At 46.0% G+C, this 25,215-nt stretch overlaps 2 protein-coding genes across 10 annotated transcripts in view; one reads left to right on the top strand and one right to left on the bottom strand.

Annotated features, from left to right (window-relative positions):
* LOC128342596 (zinc finger protein 436-like) overlaps positions 1-25,215 on the bottom strand; it is a 55,910-nt gene that overhangs the window by 24,008 nt on the left and 6,687 nt on the right. Inside the window, exon 1 of one of the 5 annotated variants that reach the window (XM_053290062.1) lies at positions 3,549-3,613. The exons of 3 other annotated variants lie outside the window; for them this stretch is intronic. The gene's annotated coding sequence lies outside the window, so the exon portion shown is untranslated. Of the gene's footprint in view, positions 1-886; positions 1,015-3,548; positions 3,614-25,215 lie in introns of those variants that run through there. One more of the 5 variants, XM_053290063.1, reaches the window with a different exon arrangement.
* LOC128342581 (zinc finger protein 239-like) overlaps positions 8,334-25,215 on the top strand; it is a 48,055-nt gene continuing 31,173 nt past the window's right edge. For 3 of the 5 annotated variants that reach the window (XM_053290008.1, XM_053290004.1, XM_053290007.1), the window contains exons 1-5: positions 8,334-8,410; positions 12,001-13,000; positions 14,359-14,464; positions 16,466-16,548; positions 18,954-19,077. In XM_053290008.1, coding sequence (XP_053145983.1) covers positions 12,260-13,000; positions 14,359-14,464; positions 16,466-16,548; positions 18,954-19,077 — 1,054 coding nt within the window. In that variant the 5' untranslated portion in view covers positions 8,334-8,410; positions 12,001-12,259. The remainder of the gene's footprint in view (positions 8,411-12,000; positions 13,001-14,358; positions 14,465-16,465; positions 16,549-18,953; positions 19,078-25,215) is intronic. The other 2 variants (XM_053290005.1, XM_053290009.1) reach the window with 2 other exon arrangements.

The following is a 25,215-nucleotide window of genomic DNA, read 5'->3' as shown; positions in this document are numbered from 1 at the left end:
GATATTATTATCTATTTATTTCCAAAAAAAGCTGGAAATGTTATGATCCTTTATGGGCCCATAACTGGGACATCTGTAGGTAAGAGAGGTACAGCATACTCAGGGTAGTGTTGGAAGTGAAGGACTATGTCCTGTCTCTTGTCTCAATGACATAGGAGGGCAGACTAGTAAGTCAGAGGGCTAGGGGGTCAAGACATTGGTCATCCCTTCTCTACTGCTCTGACCCTATCCCTTTGATATGTAGATTGCTACTCTTAGGGACTTCCTTCCTCTCTTCCCATCCTTCTACCTTGCTTGCAACATGCGAGCTCCTCTCCCCTGCACCATGTGTGCAGAGATGCAGAATCCGTCTGCATCCAGCTAGATAGATAGATTAGAGATCCTAACTCCTCACTTTCCTATCTAGAATGGAGTTCTCTAATAAATACCATTTATATTGGTTTGAAACTATGAACTGGCTCCAAATTACTTTACTCTCAGCATACACACATGCCTAACTAAATTCCGCTGTGTTGTGCCTCTGTGCACTCTGCTATAATGAAAAAGGGTTTCTCCTACCAGAAAGAATTCCCAACAATGTGCAGATACATCAGTATCACAAAAATCTGTTGGAAAACATCCTAAAGATGTGTTGGGTGGGGTGGTCAACCCCCTCCCCAACTACCCCATTGTAACTCAATGGAGCAGAATGTTTGTAGTCTCAGAGGTCACCTAAACAACCAGGTGGGTGGGTCTAATAGAACTCAGTGGCAAGGGGTGGGGGCGGAGTAGGGCTCAAACAAACAGAGCAGAAAATTTCTAAGCCTGAAAAAAACTCCTTCAAGACAATCATAGCCCCTTCTCTTTCTGAGAGGAAAAGGTATATAGAACTCTTCAGTTTTCTCACCAGCCATTTCACAGCTTTGTGTTTCTGAGCACGAAGGGGTTTGACACATTTAAATTCTTGGTATGCGGGCTGAGCCCCTGCCCACAGATAATGTAAAAACAACTGTATATGTGTGAACTCCTCTGAAGAATGAAGGGGAAGGCTTGCACACTGAATCTGCTGTCATGGTATGTGCACACACAACACATACAATCACACAATAAACTAACAACGTTCAGCATAAGATATCATCTTTCCCACAATCCCTATGCTGCAACATTATTATTTATATATCACTTTGACAACAGAAAAGTTATCAAAGTGGTCTACAAAGAAAAAAGAATAGGAAGAGGATGGTTCTCTCTTCCACAAAGGGTTCACATTTTAACAAGACACTCAAGGGCAAAACCAGCAACAGCTGCTGTAGGAATGCTGTGCTGGGGCTGCATAGGAATAGTTGTTCTAACTTCTCCCCCATGAAATGTAAGAGAAGCACCACTTTTTAAAAGGTGCCTATTTGCCCAGTTAGCAGGGGTTGCCATACGGTGGCAAGAGGACTCAAACTCTTTCGAAAGCAGAAAGGAAGGAATCCTTTTAAAGGATTCTTTTAAATTCCCTAAAAGGAATCTTTTAGCTATTCCTGAAAGAACTGGAAAGGTTGTTGTCCTTGTGGTCATATAACTGGAGCACCAGTGGTGAGAGAGAGGAACCAGCTGACACAGGGTCAGGGTACCACCAGTGAGCTTTCACACATATCCGTTTGACAACATTCTGAAGAAGAAGAATTAAGGGGCAACCCCTCTGCCCAAACTACCCCAATGCAATGCAGTGAGGCGGAATGTTTGCGGACTCAAGGGCACTTAACAGACAACCAAGTGGGCAGAGCTAATGGAACTCAGTGGTAAAGAGCAGGAGAAGGAAGGCTTGAACAAAAAGAGAAGGAGATTTCCCAGACAAAAGAATACTCTTTCAAGCAGTGGTGGATAGCACAGGCAGGGCTGGTGTGGGCAAGGGTGGGAAAATTAAAAAAAAAGGAGCACACAAAAACACAAGGAACAGTCACTGGAAGGATCCTGTGCTGAGGCTGATTGGAGATAGTTGCTTTACTGCTGCTAAATATAAGATGATCAGCAGTTTTTAAAGAGGCCTATTTGTCCTGTTAGCATGGTAGTCATATGATGGCAACAGGACTCAAACTCCCTTGAAAGTGGGAGGGAGGGCATTTATTTCATTTATTACATACAATCCTGCCCGGCAGGTTTAGGTCAAGAGTGACTAACTGAAAGTGAGGGTCTGAACCTGGATTCTCCCTAAGTCCTAAACTGACACTCTGGGGATGATGGGAGTTGTATTCCAACACATCTGGAGTCCCTTGAGAACCCCTGCCTTCAGCATCTCCAATGCCACACCTTATACTCCATCCCACCCCCAAAGAAACGAACCCTGCTGGATTATACTGCAGAGATCCATCAAACCCAGGCTCCTGTTTCCAACAGTGGGCAGCCAGACACCTCTGGTATGGAGACATACACTGCCTCTGGACATAGAGGACTTTCACTTTAAAAATGCTTTTACTTCTTCCAAATCAGGGGTTCCCAATCTTGGGTTCCAATGGCCTGGGGGTGGTGAAAGTCGTAATTCAACATCATCTGGGGAGCAAAGGTTGGGCACCCCTACCTGACATAATCACATAAATTCAAAGCAACTAATGCCAGTTCAGGCCACCTAATGGTGCAGCAGGGAAGTAACTTGCCTAGGGAGCGAGAGGTTGTTGGTTTGAATCCCCACTGGTATGTTTCCTAGACTATGGGAAACACCTATAACGGGCAGCAGCAATATAGGAAGATGCCGAAAGGCATTATCTCATAGTGCGTGGGAGATGGCAATGGTAAGCCCCTCCTGTATTCTACCAAAGACAACCACAGGGCTTTGTGGTCCTCAGGAGTCATGGACGGAACAATTTTTCATTTAATGCTACTCCACAGTTTAATTACTCTTAATCTGTAGGTTGGAGTCATTCCCTTCAGGCACTAGTCCGAAACAGAATAGCAATTAACCAAATCTGTGTGACAAAGCCTTGGGTACAAAAGAGATGTTACAAAATCCCAGATGCTGGAGACAACTCCCATCATCCTCAGCCACCATGGCCTTCGACTTTAAAACATTTTTACTTCTTCTGACGAGCTCTCTACCTTGGGTCCCCAGATGCTTGACTACAACTCCCATCATTCAGCCACTGGGCCAGGGGATAAAGGGAGTTGTAGTCCAATCACACCTGGGGTCTCGAGGCTGGGGACCCCTGTTTAGTCTTTAATTATCATTTCTTGCCGCAACAGATTAATACAGCCTACCCCTCTGCAATAGGCCATCTTGAGGATACACTGTGTATTGTGGACCCAGGATTTGACTTCTCTGGAGAAGGACCTGGGGCAGAAACCCACACAAATATATTGCAACCCCCTTCTCTTTTCGGTTCTTGAGCGAAAGCAGCCCTCTTCCGGGGAGAAAGGGGACCTTAGGACCAGCTGCACAGGCGCAGGCATACCCGCCGCCCGCCCGCCCCCCATCCCCACATCCTATCTTTGCAAGCTGGGAGATTTCTCTCGCTTTCCATCTTCCCTTCGCCTACATCTCCTGAATCTTCATCTTTCTTTGGCGCAAAGGGTCTCCTTTTAATGCTCACCTCTCCCGCAGCCATTCAAAAGCAAAAGTCTCTCCAAGGGAAGCTGGGGGGGGGCAGTTCCCTAATGACAACCACCCCCACCCCCTTCTCAAATTTCTCAAGTGCTCCGCAAACCAGAGATTAACCCTTTCGCCTGTTTCGGAGAAGCAGCCCCCATGAACCTGCTGCGATCAGCTAAGAGGAAGACAAAAGGCCCCTGCCCTGCCCACGTTAATTCCTTCCCCACCTTTTTTCCGACAAGTTCCATCCCTCTCCCTGCATGGAAATGATGGGGAAATAGCCATGCCAAGCAGCGGGCTAATCAATCACACAGCCAAAGACCGAGCAGCTTGTTCGGCCAATTTGCAAAGAGCAGGGAGCTCAAAGGAGTTGGCCAAACTAGCAGCATGTTTATCGCAAAGAAAGGAGGGGCAGCAGGTTACAGATGGACTAGAATTTGTGCTTGAATTATGGGAGAAGATATGGTAGTTTAATAAAATCCATAAGCCCTATTCCCCGATACATCCCACCCACTCCCCTCGCCCCAATTTAAGCCACATATGGTGCCTCAGTAACCTAAAACAGTACCTAGGGGAGTTGTCATAAAAGGCAAGAGGTCTGGACCTTTATACGATGTAAAACAGAAGTCTAATAATGTTAAAGTGCCATCCAGAGAAGCACGACCCCCAGGGATGTAGCTATAATTGAGCGGATGGGTTCAAAGAACCTGGGGGCCCCAGCTCCTGAGGGGGCCCCCAGCCCCACCCCTCCCTATTTTCTTCATTATCTCCCTCACTCAGAAAGGCCACTGGGGAGAGGGGTGAACACAGCCCAGTAGCTACACCCCTGCCCACACACCCACGCATTCAAGCACTGGATTCAATCAGGACTTCCCAACCTTGGGTCCCAAGATGCTGGACTACAACTCCCACCATTCCCTGCCACAACTGGGATGGGGATTGTAATCCCGCAACATCTGGGGACCAAAATTGGGAGGCTCTGGATTAGATTAACCGGAGTGCAAAGGAGGAGAGGGCCCCTCTTTCTTCAAATGCTGTGTTCAAAGGTGAGGGATTACACAGCTACAGCTCAACGTGTGAGGAGTAAGGAGAAAAGCTACACTAGCGATAATTCCACACAGCTATTAAATAAAAAAATAAATACAAGAGCCCCCTCCTCATCTTGTCACCCTACCGAAAGGGGTATTATATGTATTCTTGTACATTGTTATCCTTTTCTTTTCATAATAGTATTTACATATTGCTTTTCAACAAAATAAGTTCTCAAAGTAGATTACACAAGGGAAATGAAAAGTTCCTTGTCCCCAAAGAGGCTCACACAGTCCAAAAAGAACCGCAAGAGAGACACAACTAATAGCTGTGGGGAGGGACGCAGTGCTGGGGGTTGGATGGGGACAGTGGCCTCACCCCTGACCATGGCTGAACAGAAGAAAGCCACCACTTGTAAAGGTGCCTCTTTGCCCAGTTAGCAAAACTTGTAGGAATAATAGCAAGGAAGGGATTATTTAGAATATTTATATACCACTTGCCATCCGAAATGATGAATGCATAGAGGCCAGTAAAGACTATATGGATATATAGAGTTTGTTTTACTTCTTTACTAGAAGACTCTCCCAGCCTTCCTCCACCGAATTAAGAGCAGGATACACGGTCCTCCTCGCACATTTTCTGCACACCACAGCCCTGTGAGGTGGGCTAGGCTGAAAGCCTAGGCTAGGTGACTGGCCACAGATGACCCAGTGAGCTACATGGCTGAGTGGGGATTTGAACTGGGGTCTCTCTGGTCCTTGTCCAGCACTCTGTTTGTTTATTTGTTTGTTTGTTTGTTTATCATATTTATGCCCCACCCCTCCAGTGCACTACGGTTCAGGGCAGCTCACAACATTAATACAATAGATACAATGTAAAATAAAAGACTAATAAAGCTAAACAAATCAAAAGACCAAGATAAAACCACATTTAAAATTACAATTTTTTAAAAAAAGTTTCAAATTAAAAATTATTAATAAAAAGCTAAAAATGGAGAACTATAAAAACTAAATAACCTACCATATATACACAGCAGATAAAACATTTAAAAGCCTCTTTTAAAAGATGTATTTTTATTTTTAAGCACAATGAGTGAGGGAGCATGGCGAAGCTCTTCGGGGAGGGCTTTCCAAAGCTGAGGGGCCACCACCAAAAAGACCTAGTCTCTAGCCCCCGCCAACCAGATCTCTGTTAGTGACGGGGCCATGAGCAGGCCCTGAGATGACAAGTGGAGGGCCCTGGCAGGTTCATATGGGTGAATGTGGTCCAACAGGTACCCCGGCCCCAGGCGCGGAGCCAGCAGAATGGCAGCCTGGGTCTGGGTCCGACTCCATCTGGTGGCCCCTTTAGTGACGTCCCCTGCGTGTGACATCATGTGCATATGAGTGTGGCTTGGGCTCCAGAAGAGCCCTGAGCGAATTCCCCATGCCCAGGCTCCGGAGAGCCCCGAGCGAGCTCTGCCCTGTTTCATGCCTGACAGCATTTATTTCCCTTTCTCTCCCTCCAGATGAACTGGATCTGAGCTGTCGGTGACTGACCAGGAAAGAGATCTTGGGGTTGTGGTGGACAGCTCATTGAAAGTGTCATCTCAGTGTGCAGCAGCTGTGAAAAAGGCTAATTCCATGCTAGGAATCATTAGGAGGGGGGTTGGAAATAAGAATGCTAATATTATAATGCCCTTATACAAATCTATGGTGTGGCCACATCTGGAGTACTACGTACAGCTTTGGTCACCATATCTTAAGAAGGATATTGTAAAACAGGAAAGGGTGCAGAAGAGGGCAATCAAAATGATCAGGGGCCTGGAGCACCTTCCTTATGAAGCTAGGCTACATCATCTGGGGCTCTTTACCTTGGAAAAGAGGCGACTAAGGGGAGACATGATTGAAGTGTATAAAATTATGCATGGAGTGGAGAGGGTAGACAGAGATAAATTTTTCTCTCTCACACACAGCACTAGAACCAGGGGTCACCCCATGAAACTGAAAGCTGAGAAATTTAGGACCGACAAGTGGAAGTATTTTTTCACACAGCGTATAATTAATCTATGGGATTCCTTGCCATGGGATGTGGTGATGGCCACCAGCTTGGATGGCTTTAAAAGGAGTTTAGACAGATTCATGGAGGACAGGTCTATCAATGGCTACTAGTTTGATGGCCATGGGCCATCTCCAGCCTGAAAGGCATGATGCCTTTCAATACCAGTTGCAGGGAAGCAAAAGCAGGAGAGAGGGCGTGCACATACCTCTTGCCTGCGTGAAACAGGATGCTGGACTAGATGGGCTTTGTGCCTGATCCAGCAGGGCTGTTCTTATGTTCTCATGTACCGGTTTGCACCAATTAGATCTAATTTTCCCCACTTTAACCAAAATATAGTCACAAGCGGTGGTTACTACTGCATTTCAGAGCAAACTTGGTAACACACCATATTAGACTGTTACACCAAAACCAATACTGGTCTCTGTGGCATCTTAAAGTGCAGGCTCTCAAACTTGGGTCCCCAGGTGCCGGACTACAACTCCTATAACTGGGATGATGAAAGTTGTAATCCATCAACACCTGAAGACCCAAATTTGAGAAACCCTGCCTTAAAGGATAACCAAGATGCGAGAAGTCTGGAAATCAAGTCCTATGAGGAATGGCTGAGGGAGCGAGCTGGGTATGCTTAGCCTGGAGAAGAGAAGATTGAGGGGAGATATTATGAAGGTAATGATGTGCTGCTGAGTTGGTGTCGACTCCTGGCAAAGACAGAGCCCTGTGGTTGTCTTTGGTAGACTACAGGAGGGGTTGACCATTGCCTCCTCCTGCGCAGTCTGAGATGATGCCTTTCAGCATCTTCCTATATCACTGCTGCCTGATATAGGTGTTCACGCCAGTGGGGATTCGAACCAGCCACCTCTGGCTTGCTAGTCAAGTCATTTCCCCACTGCGCCATTAGGTGGCTCTGGAGATTATACCCTTCTTCAACTATCTGAAGGGCTGTCACACGGAATGGGGATGCAGACTTGGCCTCTGTTGCTCACAAAGGCAGGACTAGAAACTGTGGGATGAAAGCAGATTTGGCTAGACATTAGAAGCATTTCCTAACTGTAAGGGCTGTTTCTCAGTGGAACAGTCTGCCTCATGCTATTATGTGCGCTCCATTCATATGGGTTTTTCTTTAGGGACTGCTTTATTTCTATGACATTTATCACCAGCTCGACAGTTAACAGATACAGATAAGGAGAGCATGGCTCCTGTACTCTTGATAACTGAGTAGCAGAAGAAAATTTGCCTAATACAAAACTCGCTTCTGCATAACAAGCCACCCCCGACAAACTCTGCTTTGCTTCTGCACAACTGGGCAGTTGTGGGGAAGGTGTGCTGGGAAAATGGGGGAAAGGTTCACCTCTTAAATGTTCTGTCTGTTAAACAGTGTTAAAATCACAGGAGCCCTGGCCAAATTTAAGGGATTAGGCACCTGGAATAACAAGCAAATTAATTGAGCATTGCCAGCTTTTCCACCTGCACTGCTCCTGTGCTTTTAAACACCAGCAGAAATTGGGCTTTTTCCTAACACAGAGAGAAGCTAATGGGACAAGCTTCACCAGCTAAACATTTGCATATCAGGTTAATTCTAAAGATACCAAGAACAGAGCCAATAATGAGAAGTCATGAACAATTGCAGCCATTTCCAGCTAGCTGATTTGCCTGTGAAGCCCTGTAAGAGTTAAAGCAACCAAGCACAGGTTCCTAGATGGGTCTTTAGGTAGCAAAGCTGGTTTCCGGCTTTATCTCCTCTTTCCCCATGGTAAGGATAGAAGCAGAAACTGGATTTTGGCTCATAGAGTCCTGGTGAGTTAAAGGGATTTTTGTTCCTCTGCAAATCAGAGCAGGTTCTTGGAGAGGGTGGAAAACCATTAGAGGCATGAATGTGAAGAAAGGAAAGGAAGCTTTAGCTAAAGTTTGTTTATTCCCCCACCCCAAAAAATTTCCCTTGCTGGATATCACAGTTTCAGTAGTGTGTTTGCTTCACACTAATGAACCACGTGCCTGTGAAAGCTAACAAGAGCCTTGTTCATATATTACACTGTATGTGTGTGTACAGACACCTGAATGACTGTACATTCAAGTGTACATGTGTTTGTCTGAATGACTGTGCATGTGTTCAGTTCAAAAGAGACCCCCTCAAATGCAAGGGAATGAGAGGAAATCTATTATGGTTGTATGGTGTTGAACATAACCTGTGGACTGATGTGTACTTGTGTTCAGATCTCTCTGTGTGTGTACACACACACACACACACACACACTGCACAGAGACTGTACATGTGCTGAACATATATTAATAAGGCAAAGCAGAACACGAAGAAGATGGCCTTCTACGTCTGTTTGTCTGTAGCAAGTGGTACCCTGATATCCCCTGTTCACTGGCAAAAAGGGCTTTTCAAAGTGATGATTATTTTATATTAAAGGAAGCTGCCTTATACCATGTCAAACTGTGGTCCATCTTAGGGATGTGCATGAACCATGGCTCGAGCACTTTTAGGGAATTCGGCCCAGGCACCTTTTTTCAAAAGGAGAGCAGGTAAGGTCTTGCTCTCCACTGCCCCATTCTCCTCTGTGCTCCCTGCATGGCATCAGCACGCACACGGCATCCACGCAGTGGTCAGCATAGTCAGCAACACCATGCCGACCACGCAAATGGCGCCTGTACATGCGCAGGTGCCATATGTGTACTGATGCTGTGCGAGGGGTTATTGGGAAGCAGGAAGCTGCATGGGCTGCAGAGAGCAGGTAAGGACCTGCTCTCCTTTTTCTTAAAATTCCTGGTCTGAATTCCCTATAAGTGCTCGAACCGTGGTTCGTGCACATCCCTAGTCCATCTAGCTCGGTATTGTCTACATACACTAACTGGCAGCATCAGCTCTTCAGGCTTTCAGGCAGGAGTCCTTCCCAGCCGTACCTGGAGATGCTGCCAGGGACTGAACCTGGGACCTTCTGCTTGCAAAGCAGATGTTCTACCACTGAGCTTCGGCTTGTAAGATTTTATTTTGTATTGAATAGGTGTATGGGTAGGTTAGCCATATTGATTATCAGATGGATGCTTGACATGGGTCTGTTTGCTTGACACAAGTTTGGGCCTTGGTCTCAGCATGAACACCCCCCCCCCCCGAGTGAGTGCTGAGTTCCCCTATTTCAACAAATTTTCCATGCTGTCAAGAGCTTTTGTCTAAAATTAGTGAAGATTGGCCTGTCAGCTCGGACACACTTCCTCATTTATCGATACCTCAGATCGAAAGTAGCCAGGGCTCGGTGTTCCATTTGGAGGGGGGTCGCTGGTCAGGCGAGTTTGCTGGCCAATCAAGCACAGTACACTGTATACTTGTCAGAGGTCCGATATTGTTCTATTCTACAATCCTTGTCTTCTTGGTTCCATGTAATATTCTAATTTTCTGGGATTGTGGATTTGGGGTTTTCATGAGCTGTACGCCATGATCATCACAATTATAACAAATTAAGGCTTGACTTATCTCGCTTTGCATGTAATGTGTCTGTCTCATATATCAGTTTCACCTTTTAATTTGCATTACTGAAATTAATGGACTTTTGCATGATATTCTAATTTTCCGAGTTTCACCTGTATACTGCAATTCATCTGAATATTGGTAAGAAAAATAAATCTGCTTTGATTAAATATAACCTCTCCATTTCTCCTCGTGTCTTCTTGGGTCTTGGGATTCTTGACAGCCAGTACCATCAAAAGAACCTATTAATCAGTGTGAGGATTTTTGGAGCCCTCATTTATTCCTGGTTGCAGGATTTTGGGGTGACAAAAATCTCTTACATATTTGGTGTCAGCAGTGGGATTTGAACCCACGCCTCCATTTGGGGTGACAAAAATCTCTTACAGGCTACACCCCCATTTAGCATGGGGACAGTCACTGTTCTATTCAGCCCAACATAGCATTGTGAACCCCTTTGGAATGGGGAATGAATTACCTCTTCTAACCGGGCAAAGAGCAGCTTTCAAAGTGGTGGCTGTCTTAGGAAGTGGAAAGCAACTGTCTTTATTCAACCCAGCATAGTATTCTTCCAGTGGCAGTTGCTGGTGCTTACCTAGTGTTTCTTTTTAGATTGTGGACTCTTTGGGGACGGGGAACTATTTCATTTTATTATTTCTATGTAACCCATTTTGAGATTTAGTTTTTTTGCTAAAAAAAATGGTGTATAATAAATAAGACTTCAACTACGACAAATATTTATATACAGGTGGCCCTTGTTATCCACGGACTCCGTATCTGTGGTTTCACATATCTGTAACTGGGTCTTAGACACCTAGCTTCGTTATCCGTGGGTAGGAAAATAGGTGAAATTCGCCTATCTGCAGTTTTGAGTGGCTGGGAATGACCCAGAATTGGAAATTACTTCCAATGTCCTTTTTGGCCATCATTTTCCAGCAGACAGCCATTTTGTGGCTCTTTTAAAAAATAATAACTTTTTGACAGGATGGGGAGGGGGGGCGTTTGCTGGAGACCTAGATAATAAGGTTTTGTCCTTTTATTTTATTTCTGCCCCCTTGCTTTTTTTGCCCCCCCCCCCGCTTTTGGTTGTTGTTAGGAACTAACGCCCCCAATTCCTATTGACTCAAGGTTTCGTTATTCACAGTTTCCATATTCACACCTATAGGCGAGAATAGAACCCCCTTGAATAAGGGCTTCCTGTACCACTTTTCAAAGTGCTCAAAGCAGTTTAGGTAGGAAAATAAATAATTAATAGCTGATTCCCCATCCCCAAAGGGCTCACAATCTAAAAAGAAACTCAAGCTAGACAACAGCAGCAACATTGGAGGAATGTTGTGCTGGGGCTGGAGAAGGACAGTTGCTCTCCCTCTGGTAAATATAAAAGAATTGCCACTTTAAAAGTTGCTGCTTTGCTCAGTTAGAAGGGAGCTATAAGTAAAGTGTGCCGTCAAGTCGGTGTTGACTCCTGGAGACCACAGAGCCCTGTGGCTGTCTTTAGTAGAATACAGGAGGGGTTTACCATTGCCATCTCCTGTGCAGTGTGAGATGATGCCTTTCAGTATCTTCCTATATCGCTGCTGCCCGATATAAGTGTTTCCCATAATCTGGGGAACATACCAGTGGGGATTCGAACTGGCAACCTCTAGCTTGCTAGTCAGGTTATTTCCCCGCTGCGTCATTAGGTGGCAGCATGGAGCTAGCAGCTGAGTAATTCTCACAGCTTCAAGGAGAAATTACACCAGAACTGTTCTGGTGCTCCTACCTCAGATATCGAAACTAGCTGCAGGTATAGTCTGCAGACAGTCAAAGCATAGTTTAACTAATCAAAGCAAGCGTAGAAACAGGATGCTGGATTAGATAGACCTTTGGTCTTATCCAGTAGGACTCTTATGTTCTTGTTGCAATTTGTGTATCTTTCCAGCAGGATTTACCAATCAGAAAAATCTCCCAAGAATTCTCTTGAATGGACCAATATTGGTCCTCAGAAGTAGAAGAGTTGTAGCATCAATGAAAGCGATGCTTCCTCACTGGACAGGCCAATTACACTGACTTAACATACAGCCAGGATTCCTTTCCCCTACCCTTCTCAACAGAGACAACGTTTGAATACACAGTCAGGATTGGAAGAAGGGGCAGGACTCCCAACAGGGGCTGCATTAGAGTAGAAGGTGACGCTAAAAATGAAAATGGATCCACAGAATCCACTGGTAAGCCTTGGGATAAGGAAGGCATTAGGAGGGACAGAAAAAATGCCCCATGCCACTGAACCTGGTGGCATTAAAGAATTCCCAAGCTGTGCAGCATCAAAAAGGGTTAAACAGGACCCTGATGGAGGACAGTCCAAAGAATGGGAAGACCAATGGCAAGTGTTTTTGAAGGCACTGGATTCCCCTCACTCAGGATGGCGAACTTCACAGCTGAGCAACCCAGAGGCATGGGATGATGCTAAGGCTTTTCTGGCCTCCTTTGAGCAAGTTGCCAGAGCCTGCCAGTGGCCTAGAGAAGAGTGGGCGGCCCGGCTCTTGCTGGCACTTAGTGGAGAGGCAGAACAGGCCTTTAGCAGCCTGGAAGCCAGAGACAGAGAGGACTATGGGAAAGTGAAGGCCGCCATCTTGCGAGGGGATGCCATCACAATGGAGACCCGGCGCCAGCACTTCCGGCAGTTCCGCTACCAGGAGGTGGAAGATCCGCGGAGGGTTTACAGCCAACTGCAGGAGCTTTGCCACCAATGGCTGAAGCCAGAGAGGCACACCAAGGAGCAGATTCTGGAGCTGCTGATTCTGGAGCAGTTCCTGACCATTCTGCCACCAGAAATCCAGAGCTGGGTCCGGGAATGTGGCGCAGAGAACTGCGTCCAGACAGCAGCCCTGGCAGAGGATTTTCTGATGAGCCAGCAAGAGACCGAGATGTGGAAGTGGCAGGTGAGATTTTGAAACGATAAGAGATGGCCTCATGGTTGGACTAGAAGACCTCCAAGGTTCCTTTCAGCTCTAAAATTCTGCGTTTTGTGGCCCCCGTCTACCCCTTTTCTGGGTCTTGTTTTTTAAGAGGCCTACATTAAAAATGCATACATGGCAGATATGTGCTGGGGCAGCATAACTGACAGATCTTTAATATTATGGGTATGGGGTAAATCATAGAATGTTAGGGTTAGAAGGGACCTTGGAGGCTTCTAGTCCAGCCTCCTGCTCAGTGTATGAAACTGCTGCTGCATCCCAGACAAGTGGCTGCCTAGCCTCTATTTCAAAACCTCCTGTAAAAGGAGAGCCCATCACTGTACAAAGCAGATTGTCACTGTCGAACAGCTCTTATAGTCAGGCAATTCTTCTGATGTCTACCCTAAACCTGCTTCCTTTTACTTTCAGCCCCTTGGTTCTAGTCCTACCCTGCAGTGTTCCCTGTTAACAGGGATTCCCAGCTGTTGTTGACTACAATTCCCAGAATCCTTGGCCAAACACCACTGCAGCTGAGGATTCTGGGAGCTGTAGTCAACAACTTCTGGAAATCGCTGTTAACAGGGAACACTGCTGTCCGCAGGAGCAACCAAGAACAAACATGTTCCGTCTTCTATGTGACAGCCCTTTCATAAGAACAGCCCTGCTGGATCAGGCCCGAGGCCTATCGAGTCCAACATCCTGTTTCACACAGTGGCCCATCAGATGCCACTGGGAAGCCCACAGGCAGGAGCTGAGGGCATGCCCTCTCTCCTGCTGTTTGTTGCTCCCCTGCAGCTAGTACTCAGGGGCATCCTGCCTCTGAGGCTGGAGGTGGCCTATAGCCCTCAGACTAGTAGCCATTGATTGACATATCCTTCATGAATGTATCTAAACCCCACTTAGAGCCATCCAGGTTGTTGGCTGTCACCATACCTTGTGGCAGAGAATTCCATAGGTTGATTATACGTTGTGTGGAAAAGTACTTCCTTTTGTCAGTCCTAAACTTCCTGGCAATCAGTTTCATGGAATGATCTCTGGTTCTAGTGTTATGCAAGAGGGAGAAAATTTTCTATCAACGTTCTCCACACCATGCATGATTTTATAGACCTCTATCATGTCTCTTCTCAGTTGTCTTTTTTTTTTCTAAACTAAAATACCTATAGCCCTGAAGACAGCTATCATATCTCCCCATAGTCTTCTCCAACCATTACTCACACATGGTGTTGGTTTCCAGGCCCTCACTGTTTCTGTACAAGCTCCAGTCCTGCCCCAAAGTGGAATACAAATAACTCCAGTCGTAATACGGCTTACTAACCTCACTGGAATTATCCCTGCTGTTTCAGGTGCCGCTGCCACCCAAAGATGCGAGCATGAATCCACTGGATAATGGGAAGAGAGATTTGTATGTGCAGGCCGAGGAGGGGGAAGGCATAGCTGTTGGTTCTCCAGGTAGGGATTTATGATTGTGGGAATTCATTGAAGTTGATTTTTTTCAGCAGACAAGAAAGAGAGGGAAGTGCAAGGCAGTTCATCACTACCCACCTTCTCCATTTTATGAGAATTACCGCTGAGCTTTTACATCAGACCAGGGCTACACAACTTTGGCCCTCTAGCTGTTGTTGGACTACAACTCCCATCATCGCTGATTATTGACCACTGTAGCTGTGGATGATGGGAGTTGTACTTCAACTAGAAGGCTGAAGTTGTAAAGCCCTGCATTAGACCAATTCACAGTCGCATGGTGTTGCTGGAATGTACCGTTTCACATTGCGAGTGGGGGAGATCACTCGTTAAATGCTGTAATGTGTGATATTAATAACAATGAACTCCCTGCTTATAAAAAACTAACCCCTCAATATGCCAGGGCTCTCCCTGCCCTGCTAGTTGTCCATGTGCAGAGAAATTATAGCTAGGAAATACACATGCCACACCTTTACTCGTATGTAGGCCTGAATATCTCCTGTGATTTCTCCCATTTGCAGTCGGAAGGGTTGCTATCCTGGAAGGGCTGTACTGCACAACATGTGCTGGTTTTGTCTTGTGGAAGGGATCCACTGGACTACCTTGTCCAGGAGTGGCCAACCGGAGGCTCTCCAGCTGCTGCTGGACTACAATTCCCATCACTCTCCACTGCATTGTACTGGGAGGGATGGGAGTTGTAGCCTTAACAGTTGGAGAGACTCGGGTTGGCCATCCCTGACCTAGCCCAACTGATGGCTGCTGCCCTGAGGCAATGTAGCATAAGAAGGTCAGAACTGGCTTGCTGGATCAGACCAAAGGCCTGAACTAGTCTCACACTTGGGGCGGGGGGGGGAGGGAGCTGTGTCAAGGCCGTACCACATGAGTTTCTAAGTAGGGGCTCACGTGACTGAACGCTCCTCCAAAAAATTCTCACACAGAAAGCTTGCATGCCTGGGAGAAGGCTAGGTGGGAGCCTGTTTCCTTGACAGCCTTGTTTTCTGCGTGCAAGCATTTCTTTTCCCCCTCCCTTTTCTAAAATGAAGGAACATTCAGTCATGTGAGCCAGCATTTGCAGTCTGAAGTACTACAGTCCTGACAAAGGTTCACCACCTGAGTGAGAACTAGGCCTGTGTCTCTTCCCCTACTGCTTCCCACCATCATCGGGAAGGGGCCAGCGTGGTGTAGTGGTTAGAGTGCTGGACTAGGACCAGGGAGACCCGAGTTCAAATCCCCATTCAGCCATGAGACTAGCTGGGTGACTCTGGGCCAGTCACTTCTCTCTCCGCATAACCTACTTCACAGGGCTGTTGTGAGGAGAAACTCGAGTATGTAGTACACTGCTCTGGACTCCTTGGAGGAAGGGCGGGATATAAAATGAAATAAATAAAATAAAATAAAATAAAATCATTATTCCCTGCCATTTCTTTTTCTCGTTCTCTTTGCTGTGCACCTACCGCACCTCACCTGCCTGGCTATTTGCAGTGTCCTCTCATATGAGGGGAGAAAGAAGAAGCATGTTGTGTTTGGGCAATTATCCAATTGGACAGCGCCTTCATAGGAGTGGGGGACAAATACAGCCAGTGGGGGCGGAGGGGGGTGCCGTTGCCTCAGGGCAAACCATTGTATTGCTGCACCTGAGGTGAGGCATGATATGCTGCCTTTCCCCACACTCCTTAGGGGGCAGCCCCCTTTCAAAACTGCCCCCTGCCAGCTTTGAAAGTGGCATGGGAGGCAGTGAGGAGGGAAGGGTGCAAGCACCCTCCTCTTCTTTCCTGGTGCTGTCTGCAGACTTTGCATGGAGTGTGAGAGGTGCTCCTTGCAGAGCTGGTCCGATTGGTCCCAAACAGCTGGTTCGAGGGTGGCAGCAGGGGGCATCTTGCCACAATGTTGACCTCCCAGTAATTTGCCTCCTGAGGCAGCCGCATCACCTCGCCTCATGAAAGGAAGCCCCTTCAGAACTCTCTCCAACCACCCTTCTGTCTCTTTCAGATGGTGGAATAATGCCCTCAAGTCATTCCATATCATTGCTTCCCACTGAGGGACGTGAATCTTCTGAAGGAGCAGCAGTCGAGGTATGTAACGTGACCATGCTACAGAAATATGAAACCAGAAACGAATTCTGCTAACGGCTATAGTTGGAATAGAACAGGGTTTTTAAAAATTAATTTGGTTTTTAATGTTTTATTTGTTGTATAGATCCAAGTTACAAAGTTACAAGTGGTGGAGAGATAGGAACTAACTGGTCAACTGGCTGGGATGGGGTCGTAGCTCAGTGGTAGAGCATCTGCTTGAATGTCGAAGGTCACACGTTTAATCCCTGGCAGCATCTCCAAGGAGGGCAAGGAAAGACCCCTGCCTGAAACCTTGGAAAGCCACTGCCAGTCAGTGTAGACAACACTGAGGTAGACGGACCAATCATCTGACTCGGTATAAGGCAGCTCCCTATGTTACCTGTCTGCCCATCAGACCCTCAAAGCATTACAAGAAATAATGCATTTTATTATATCTAAAATGTTAAAACCCACAAAAAAGCACTAATCCTTCCATGACATGAGAACTGCAAATATATCAAATAAATAAATGCCCACTTTCTCTCTCTATAACATTAGGATGGAAACTATGGAATCGGGGGGGGGGGGAGAAGAGTCCAGAGGAGATAAATCTTGAGAGGTTTTGTGATGGATGGAGAATTAGCTAAACCAGGAGTGGGCAAACTTAAGGCTTTTGAGAGCTACTTCTTTTTCTGCCAGAACCGTGGGAGCTATCAGCATGAAATGGTGGCTCAGGGAGGTGGCACCTGTCACAAAATGGCAGCGTGTACAAAAATACACTGACAAAATAAGGGATTTTAACATCAAAACCATTCAATTCCAGGAGAATCTTGCTGTGGGACAGAAGGGGAGCAAGAAAGCTGTTTTGTGGAGGAAGAAACTGGGGAGAAATTAGTAGGAGTGGAAGTAAAAGCAACCCTGAACACCCAAAGGAGGAATTAAAACTAGTACAACCATGCCTCCACTCAGGCAGCCAATCAAATTTGCTGCATTGACTAGAAAGGAGGGAGAAGCAAACCCAGATACCTGGAGAACTACTTCAGTTATGTCTGGGAACCACCATCAGCTCTTGAGTTACATAATGCCCACCCCTGTGTTAAACTATTACAGGCTGAAAGAGAATTCTAAAGCTGCATTCTAGGAAAAAGGCCTTGGTTGCCACAGCTCAGTGGTAGAGCATCTGCTTTACATGCAGAAGGTTCTGAGTTCAATCCCTCATGTCGCCAGTTAGAAGGGCAGGAAAGGTCTCTCCCCACCTGAGACCCTGGAAAGCTCCTGCCAGCCAAAGTAGATAACATTGGGCTGGCTGGACCAATGGTCTGGTTTAGTCTCATATGTTCAACCCTGTTTACTGGGGAAGGGCCATAGATTTGCATGCGTCTCAGTTCCTATAGGGCTGGGAATGACTCCTGCCAAATGAATGAATGATAGGCATTTAGCACACAATATGCCGGATCTGACAGTCATAGAGAAGAATTGGGTTCTGATCACTGATATTGCAATCCCAGGGGATAGACAAGTCGGCGAAAAACAACTGGAGAAAATAACTAAATACAAGGACCTTCAGATTGAAATTGAGCGGCTCTGAAAAAAGAAAACAGTAGTGGTGACAATAGTTGTGGGTGCCCTTGGTGCATTACCAAAAAAAACTTGAACACCATCTTGACACCTTGGGCATCGATAAAATCACAACACATCAGGTACAGAAGGCCACACTACTTGGGACAGCATGAATACTACGATGCTATCTTTAATTTTTCTTTGGTTATCCTAGACCCTTGAAAAGGGCCCAATAACTAAAGTACCAAATCCAGTCAATAACATCTGGAAGACTGTGTGTATATAGCATAACAATAATAATAAACTTTGTTAGCTGCCCCAAAACAAAATATTCTCTGGGCGGCTCGCAACACAGAAAAACCTTGGACTACTGCTGCACAACTTCAGCCCTCCTGCAGATGTTGGCCTTCAGCTCCCATCATCCCGGGCAATTGGCCACTGTGGATGGGGGTTATGGGAGCTGTAGTCCAAACACAGCTAAAGGGCCAAAGTTGTGCAGCCCTGATGTAGGTAATACTCAGCTAGATAGACCAATGATCTGACTCAGTAGAAGGCAGTTTCCTATGAATCCTCCTCCATACAAAGAGTTCCATCCACACAGAAAAGTGGCATCTTAGAAGAAAAACCTTTAGCCTAGATTCTTCCCTGATACACTAGTTTATGGGGAGGAAGAGCTGTATGTTGTCTTCTCCATAGAAGTGATGCTCTCTCCATCGAAGGCAACCTCATGGATGGAATTATCTTCTATCCAATACTAGTGATTTTATCTTCCCTTGCAAACACTTTTATGACTCTTCTTCTCCAGACCCTGTGAGAACTAAGCCTGAGGCTGCAAAGTCTGAGTGGGGGGCTTCTTCCTGTTTCAGGGGTCTGTGGACTTTGAACTTGCCATGCATTTCACTGAGGGGGAATGGGCCCTGCTGGATCCGGGACGAAGAGCTCTGTATAGGGAAGCCATGCCAGATAACTATGGTAGTGGAGCATCTCTGGGTAAGTAAGGATCCCTTTCTGTCTCCATTATGGCCTAGGGGAAAGGAATAGGCAGGGTGGTCTGCTTTAAGAAGCAGAAAGATAATTTAGTTTTCTGGCCTAGTAAAAAAATTTCAGCAGGACAAAATAGTTTTAATACCTTATCATATTTCTTATTGTACTTATTGGGTTTTCTATTATACTATCTCTTACTCCGAGCTATATATACTACAGACTTCTTAAAAAAAAACACCATTCTGCATGCTGTATAAGTTATGTCAATTAAGGGGAACAATACAAATTTTTCTTCTATTTATTGCCTGGTGTGCTAGCTCTCAACTTGCAAGGAGCTTCTTTTATTTATTGCCTGGTGTGCTAGCTTTTTACTTGCAAGGAGTTTCTTTAGCATACGAGAAGCGTTCAAGATGAATATTCTCTATGCGTACCGTTCATTCTACCACCTTATCCACTGCATGTAGCCTCCAGTGCCTGCCCTCTGAGTTTTCACCAGGTGTTTCCCTCACATGCTTTCCTTTTTGCCTTAAGGGCTAGAAGCTTGACAACTACTTCTCCTTTTAATGAAAGATGAGGTTCTTAGGAGGTGCTTATTGTAGCCATCACCACATTCTGTACTGCTTTTTTCTGTTTTGCTTGCCTGTGGAACTCCAGCACAGACGCAGACCTTTTCTTACTCTTTTATGGAACCTGGTACTGTCTAAGGATGTAACGTTTGAATCCGGACATTTTAAGGTTCCGCATTAGTCACACCCTTTTGCAAGCTTTGTGTGGTTCTTCAGCGTCTCCACACCTCCAGCTATGGTGGCTGAGGATGATGGAAGTCGTAGTCCAATAATATCTGGGCACCCAAGTTTAGGAGTAGATAGTAGAGTGGTGTGGACTAGCTGGACCAATAGTATGAACCCCTATAAGGCAGCTTCATATAGAACACGGGCAGTGCAGGAAAAGAGCCCTCTTCAGGTGATTGACCCACAACAAGCCTTGCTTCGATTGGCTACTCCCAAAATAAATGCTTTTTTTCTATTTGGAGTTTACTATTTGGTGTGTACTTGCTCCACAGGAAGGCTCACCTTTCTTTTTCAACTTTTGAAGCTCGTGGGCTGCTCATAGTTCTGCTGTTAGCTTTCTTGCTTGTCCTATATTATTATTATTATTACTTCTGCTCCTAAAATACTTAAAATGTCAAAGTGCTCTACAAAAAAGGCATGAGCCCTGCCAAGAAGCGTATATATAGAATGGTGTATGCTGAAGTATATACAGTAAAAATGTCACCGACTCCAGGGTGTCCCAAATTCTTCCCCAAGGAAAGCTTGCATATAACTTATCCTGCTTCTAATCACTGGAAATGACAGGAGCCAGTGCTAGCGCCCTGGCCATGATAAAACTGCTTTTCAGTCTTAAGGAGCTAGAAACCTGCTTAGATTCTCAGCCTGCCAAAATCTGCAGTTCCCAGGACTTGGACACTACAATCTGCAGAATCTTATGCAAGCCCTGCCTAATTGCTGGTTGTGGGTACAGTCAAGAAGCTGCAATGGAGGAAGTGCAAGGGGTTCGCATAGGTGTCTATGTTGTCTGACTGCATGACACTTTTAACTTGCCACTGAATGCATGAATGGACTCGGTTTCAAATGCATTGCCCGTTTGAAGTGATGGGGAAGCCTTCTGTGGCATTTTATCAATAATGGGAATGGATGTGAATCAACTTTCTGTTGCCTGGTGTGCCTTCTGCAGTCCTGTTTTTCCTGCCACCTGTAAATTCCCCACCATTGTCCTGTCTTCTCCATGCTCGTGGTCTTGTCTTTCTCCCCTACTCCCAACCACTGTTCCCTCTAAGGTGTGCGCATGTGCACACGCTCTCACATTTTCTGATGTCGGCTCAGTTAATTTTAGATCCCGCTCAGGTAGAATCAGGAAGGCCCCATTCTGAATGCACATGTGCACACTCTGCCTTGATACTGCTGCCCAGAACAAAACTCATTCCGCACACAGAGAAACAAAATTAGAGATAACACAGCCCGCAACCTTGATTCTTCCCTTTCATTTGACCATTATGTAGACTAAAGTGGGTACACTTCTTGCCAGAGACTTAGGAGCTACCATATGAAATACCAGCTTGAAGAGACCTAAGAACAACCCAAGGCCCATCCAGTCCAGAATCCTGTTTCACACAGTGGCCCACCAGATAACACATAGAAAGCTGCCATATACTGAGTCAGACCATTGGTCCATCTAGTTCAGTATTGTCTACACAGACGGGCAGTGGCTTCTCCAAGGTTGCAGGCAGGAGTCTCTCTCAGCCCTATCTTGGCAATGCTGCCAGGGAGGGAACTTGGAACCTTCTGCTCTTCCCAGAGCAGCTCCATTCCCTAGGTGGAATATCTTATGTTATTCACATGTAGTCTCCCATTCAAATGCAACCAGGGTAGGCCCTGCTTAGCTAAGGGGACAAGTGATACTTGCTACCACAAGACCAGCTCTCCTCACCAGCTCGCCTCTGAGAAGCCCACAGGCAAGAGCTGAGGGCATGCCCTCTCTCCTGCTGTTGCTCCCCTGCAACTGGTATTTAGAGGCATCCTGCCTCTGAGGCTGGAGATGGCCTGTAACCCTCCGACTAGTAGCCGTTGATAGACCTCTCCTCCATGAAGTTATCCAAACCCCTCTTAAAGCCATCCAAGCTGGTGGCCATCACCATATCCCGTGACAGAGAGTTCCATAGATTGTGTGCTGTTTGAAAAGTACTTCCCTTTGTTGGTCCTAAATTTCCTGGCCTTCAGTTTCATGAGATGACCCCTGGTTCTAGTGTTGCAAGAGAGGGATAAAAATTTCTTTGTCCACTCTCTCTACTCCATGCATAATTTTACAGTCAGTCAGTCAGTCAGTCACAAAATGGCGGCTTAGAGAGGCAGAGGCAGTTACAAAATGGCAGCTTGTACCAAAAGTTTATGTGAACAGAATATGGGATTTTAACATCAAAACTGCGTAATTCCAGGATAATTTTGCAACAGGGGCAGGAGAGAGGCAATAAATAAAGACTGCTCTGTGAGGGAAGAGACTGGAGAGAAATTAAGGCGAAAGAAAGTAAAAGCAATCCTGAGAACCCAAAAAGAGAGAGATTGAAAATGGTGGGGCTATGCCCCCAAAGTCTGTCCTGGAGAGCTACTTCAGGCAAGCCTGGAATATAGCAGTAGCTCCTTAGCTTCCAAATACCCACCCCTGATATATGCTATAGTCTAGCTTCTGGGCAAACCTCCTGCTGCTGGTTCCCCCTTTTTGACTCTGCCTTCACTCTCACACACTTCTTTGGCTACCCGATTAAACTCCTGGGACTGATCTCGCTGCAGGTTTAGGGTTGCCAGCGTATCACTCAGATTTTAAGCATCTCACCCACATTGCTTAAGCCACCTGGATTGGCTTGGATTTCAGCTTTCCTTTAAAAAAAAATCTAAGCTCTAGCCCTTTTAGAAACAGAGTTATGGAGCAAAACATGCAGTCACTTTTCTTCTAAACCACTGGACTTGGATTAAGAGAGGTAGAGTTCAGCACAGGAGGTTTCACTTTCACAAGTACAGTAATCCCGAGGAATGTTGCCTTTGCTTGTTATCAGCAGGAGATCTCTATCAGGCAGTTGAGAGGTTAGCTTGCTTTTGATGTGCCTACTAGGTTGTGTATTGTAATGTTTAAGGACCTTTTTGCATGCCTACTTAGAAGTAAGCACCTTTTGGTTTTAATCAGATCTCTCTAAGTGTGTACAGAATTGCAGCATTAATTTAAAAGCTATGCATTTTTTTGTTCTATTGCTGCTGTTAATATGTCAAGGAAAATGGTCAGGCAAAGATATCTTCCGCAACTATTGTTGGTAGATATCTAGAGCAATTACAAGTCAACTGGAAAGTGCAGCAGCTAAATTGCATATGCAAATTATTTGCAAGCCAATTTACATAATATGCAAATTAGGCACCCAGCTTTGGCAAGCCAGAATATGGCAACCCTATGCAGGTTGCATTCTTGGCTATCTTCCTGTAAAGGCCAGCTCTGGTCCTAGCACCCCTTGAAAAGCAGCTTGAATTGGAGAGGGAGGAGTAGAAGTGGGCAAGAATGAAAAAGTTAGGGGCTGTTCTGGGAGGCTTGGGTGACCCACCTTCTGAGAAATAAAGTAGCTCCACTTTCACCTTCATTTCCTGCTTGAATTTCCCAGAGGTATCTAGTGGGTCACTGTGGAAAACTGGATGTTGGACTAGGTAGACCTTGGGCCTGATCCAGCAGAGTTCTTTTTATGTTATATAAGGAGCTGCCACAGAAGTTGAGAGACTCTCACAACATCTCCACCTTCCCTCACTCTCCCCAGAGGTTAGTGGGCTTTCTCCTAAAGGCCCTGCAATGATGCAAGAGCCATATTTGTTGTTGCTGTTGTTATATTATATTAAAATACTCCACCTTTTTTAAGTCTCATGAGGCAGCATACAAAAGTGACAAGAAATGTCACAATAAAACACAGTTAAACTCATGAAAACAAAGCAGTGTTTCCTATAACAGGGGTTCCCAGATGTTGCTGACTACAATTCCCATCATCCCCAGCCAAAGATCACTGCAGCCAGGGATGATTTGTAGTTGTAGTCCACATCTGGGAATCCCTGTTGCAGGGAACACTGCTGTAGAGCCATAAAAATAGAATAATAGCAGCAATTAAAACCCAAATTGTTATAAAAGATTCTAGTAATAAAGGCCTCATGGAAAAGAACGGCCTTAATGACCTTCTTAAATATTATCAGTGACTCAGCCTGCTGAATCTTCCCAAGGAGAGCATTCCATGGTTGCAGGGCCACCATGGAGAAGATCTTGCCTTTAGTTACCTCCAGCCAAATTTGCAACAGTGCCAAGCCAGAAAGCGGGGTTTATAAAGTTGAGTGTATGGACAGGTTCATATGGCTTAGGTGCTCCTTCAGAGTCTTCTTCTTTGAAAGAAAAAAGCCCATTAGCTGGTGGAAAGGAAGGATTTGTTGCCAAAAGACGCCATGGTGGGACTGCCTTCCTCCTGCCCTGCAGTTAGCTGGTCTTGTGGTAGCAAGCATGACTTGTCCCCTTAAGCTAAGCAGGATCCGCCCTGGTTGCATGTGAATGGGAGACTAGAAGTGTGAGCACTGTAAGATATTCCCCTCAGGGGATGGAGCCGCTCTGGGAAGAGCATCTAGGCTCCAAGTTCCTTCCCTGGCATCTCCAAGATAGGGCTGAGAGAGATTCCTGCCTGCAACCTTGGAGAAGCCGCTGCCAGTCTGTGTAGACAATACTGAGCGAGATGGACCTATGGTCTGACTCAGTATATGGCAGCTGCCTATGCTTCCTATGTTCCTAGAAAGAATAGGAGCTGCCACTGTCTGCTCCCCAGAAAGCCCTGGGTGTACGACACCCCAGCCTGACACCAGCCGTTACCAACCATGAGGATTTTAATAACACTTCTTCTACCCTTTTTCTTCCAGTTCATCCATTTGGGGGGGAGTTTGTGTTGCCATTTGTCATCTTTCCTCCCCTCTTTCTAAGTTTTATCTTCTAGATGGGTAAACTAACTGGATTGCAATGTAGAGTACTTATACTACCGTTATCAAGCGGATTCTCGGAGGTATTAGTCCTTCAGTTCCTTCCCCTGTTCCCTGCAGAGAATGGGCTGACGATGGAGTTCAAAGGGGAGGCTTTTCAGTGGAGTGGCCCTGAGACAGCTGTAACCCTCATGGAAAGATCCACCGGGAATGTTTCCTTGAAGCCCGAGACTGACAAAGGAGGAGATCTCGATTCAGAGAGACTAAACGGAAGGAATCCTGCTAGGAGATGCCGTGGGTCTATTCAGCTTGCAGAAGATACCAGGCCCTTTAACAGATGTGTGCCCCACAAGAGTGAAAGAAAGCATCCGTGCCCTGAATGCGGGAAGAGATTTCACTACCGATCCCATCTTGCAAAGCATCAGATCATCCATACAGGTCTAAAACCCTACAAATGCATTGCCTGTGGGAAAAGCTTCCAAAGGAAAGACAACCTCATTGCGCATCAAAAAATCCATACAGGAAATAAACCATTCGAGTGCCCTAGTTGTGGGAAAGGCTTCCCAAGGAAAGGGAACTTGCTTGCACATCAGACAATCCATACGGATGA

Source organism: Hemicordylus capensis, chromosome 2 (assembly GCF_027244095.1).
Source record: "Hemicordylus capensis ecotype Gifberg chromosome 2, rHemCap1.1.pri, whole genome shotgun sequence".
Taxonomy (NCBI): Eukaryota; Metazoa; Chordata; class Lepidosauria; order Squamata; family Cordylidae; genus Hemicordylus; species Hemicordylus capensis.
This window is presented reverse-complemented; position numbering and strand designations above follow the sequence as displayed.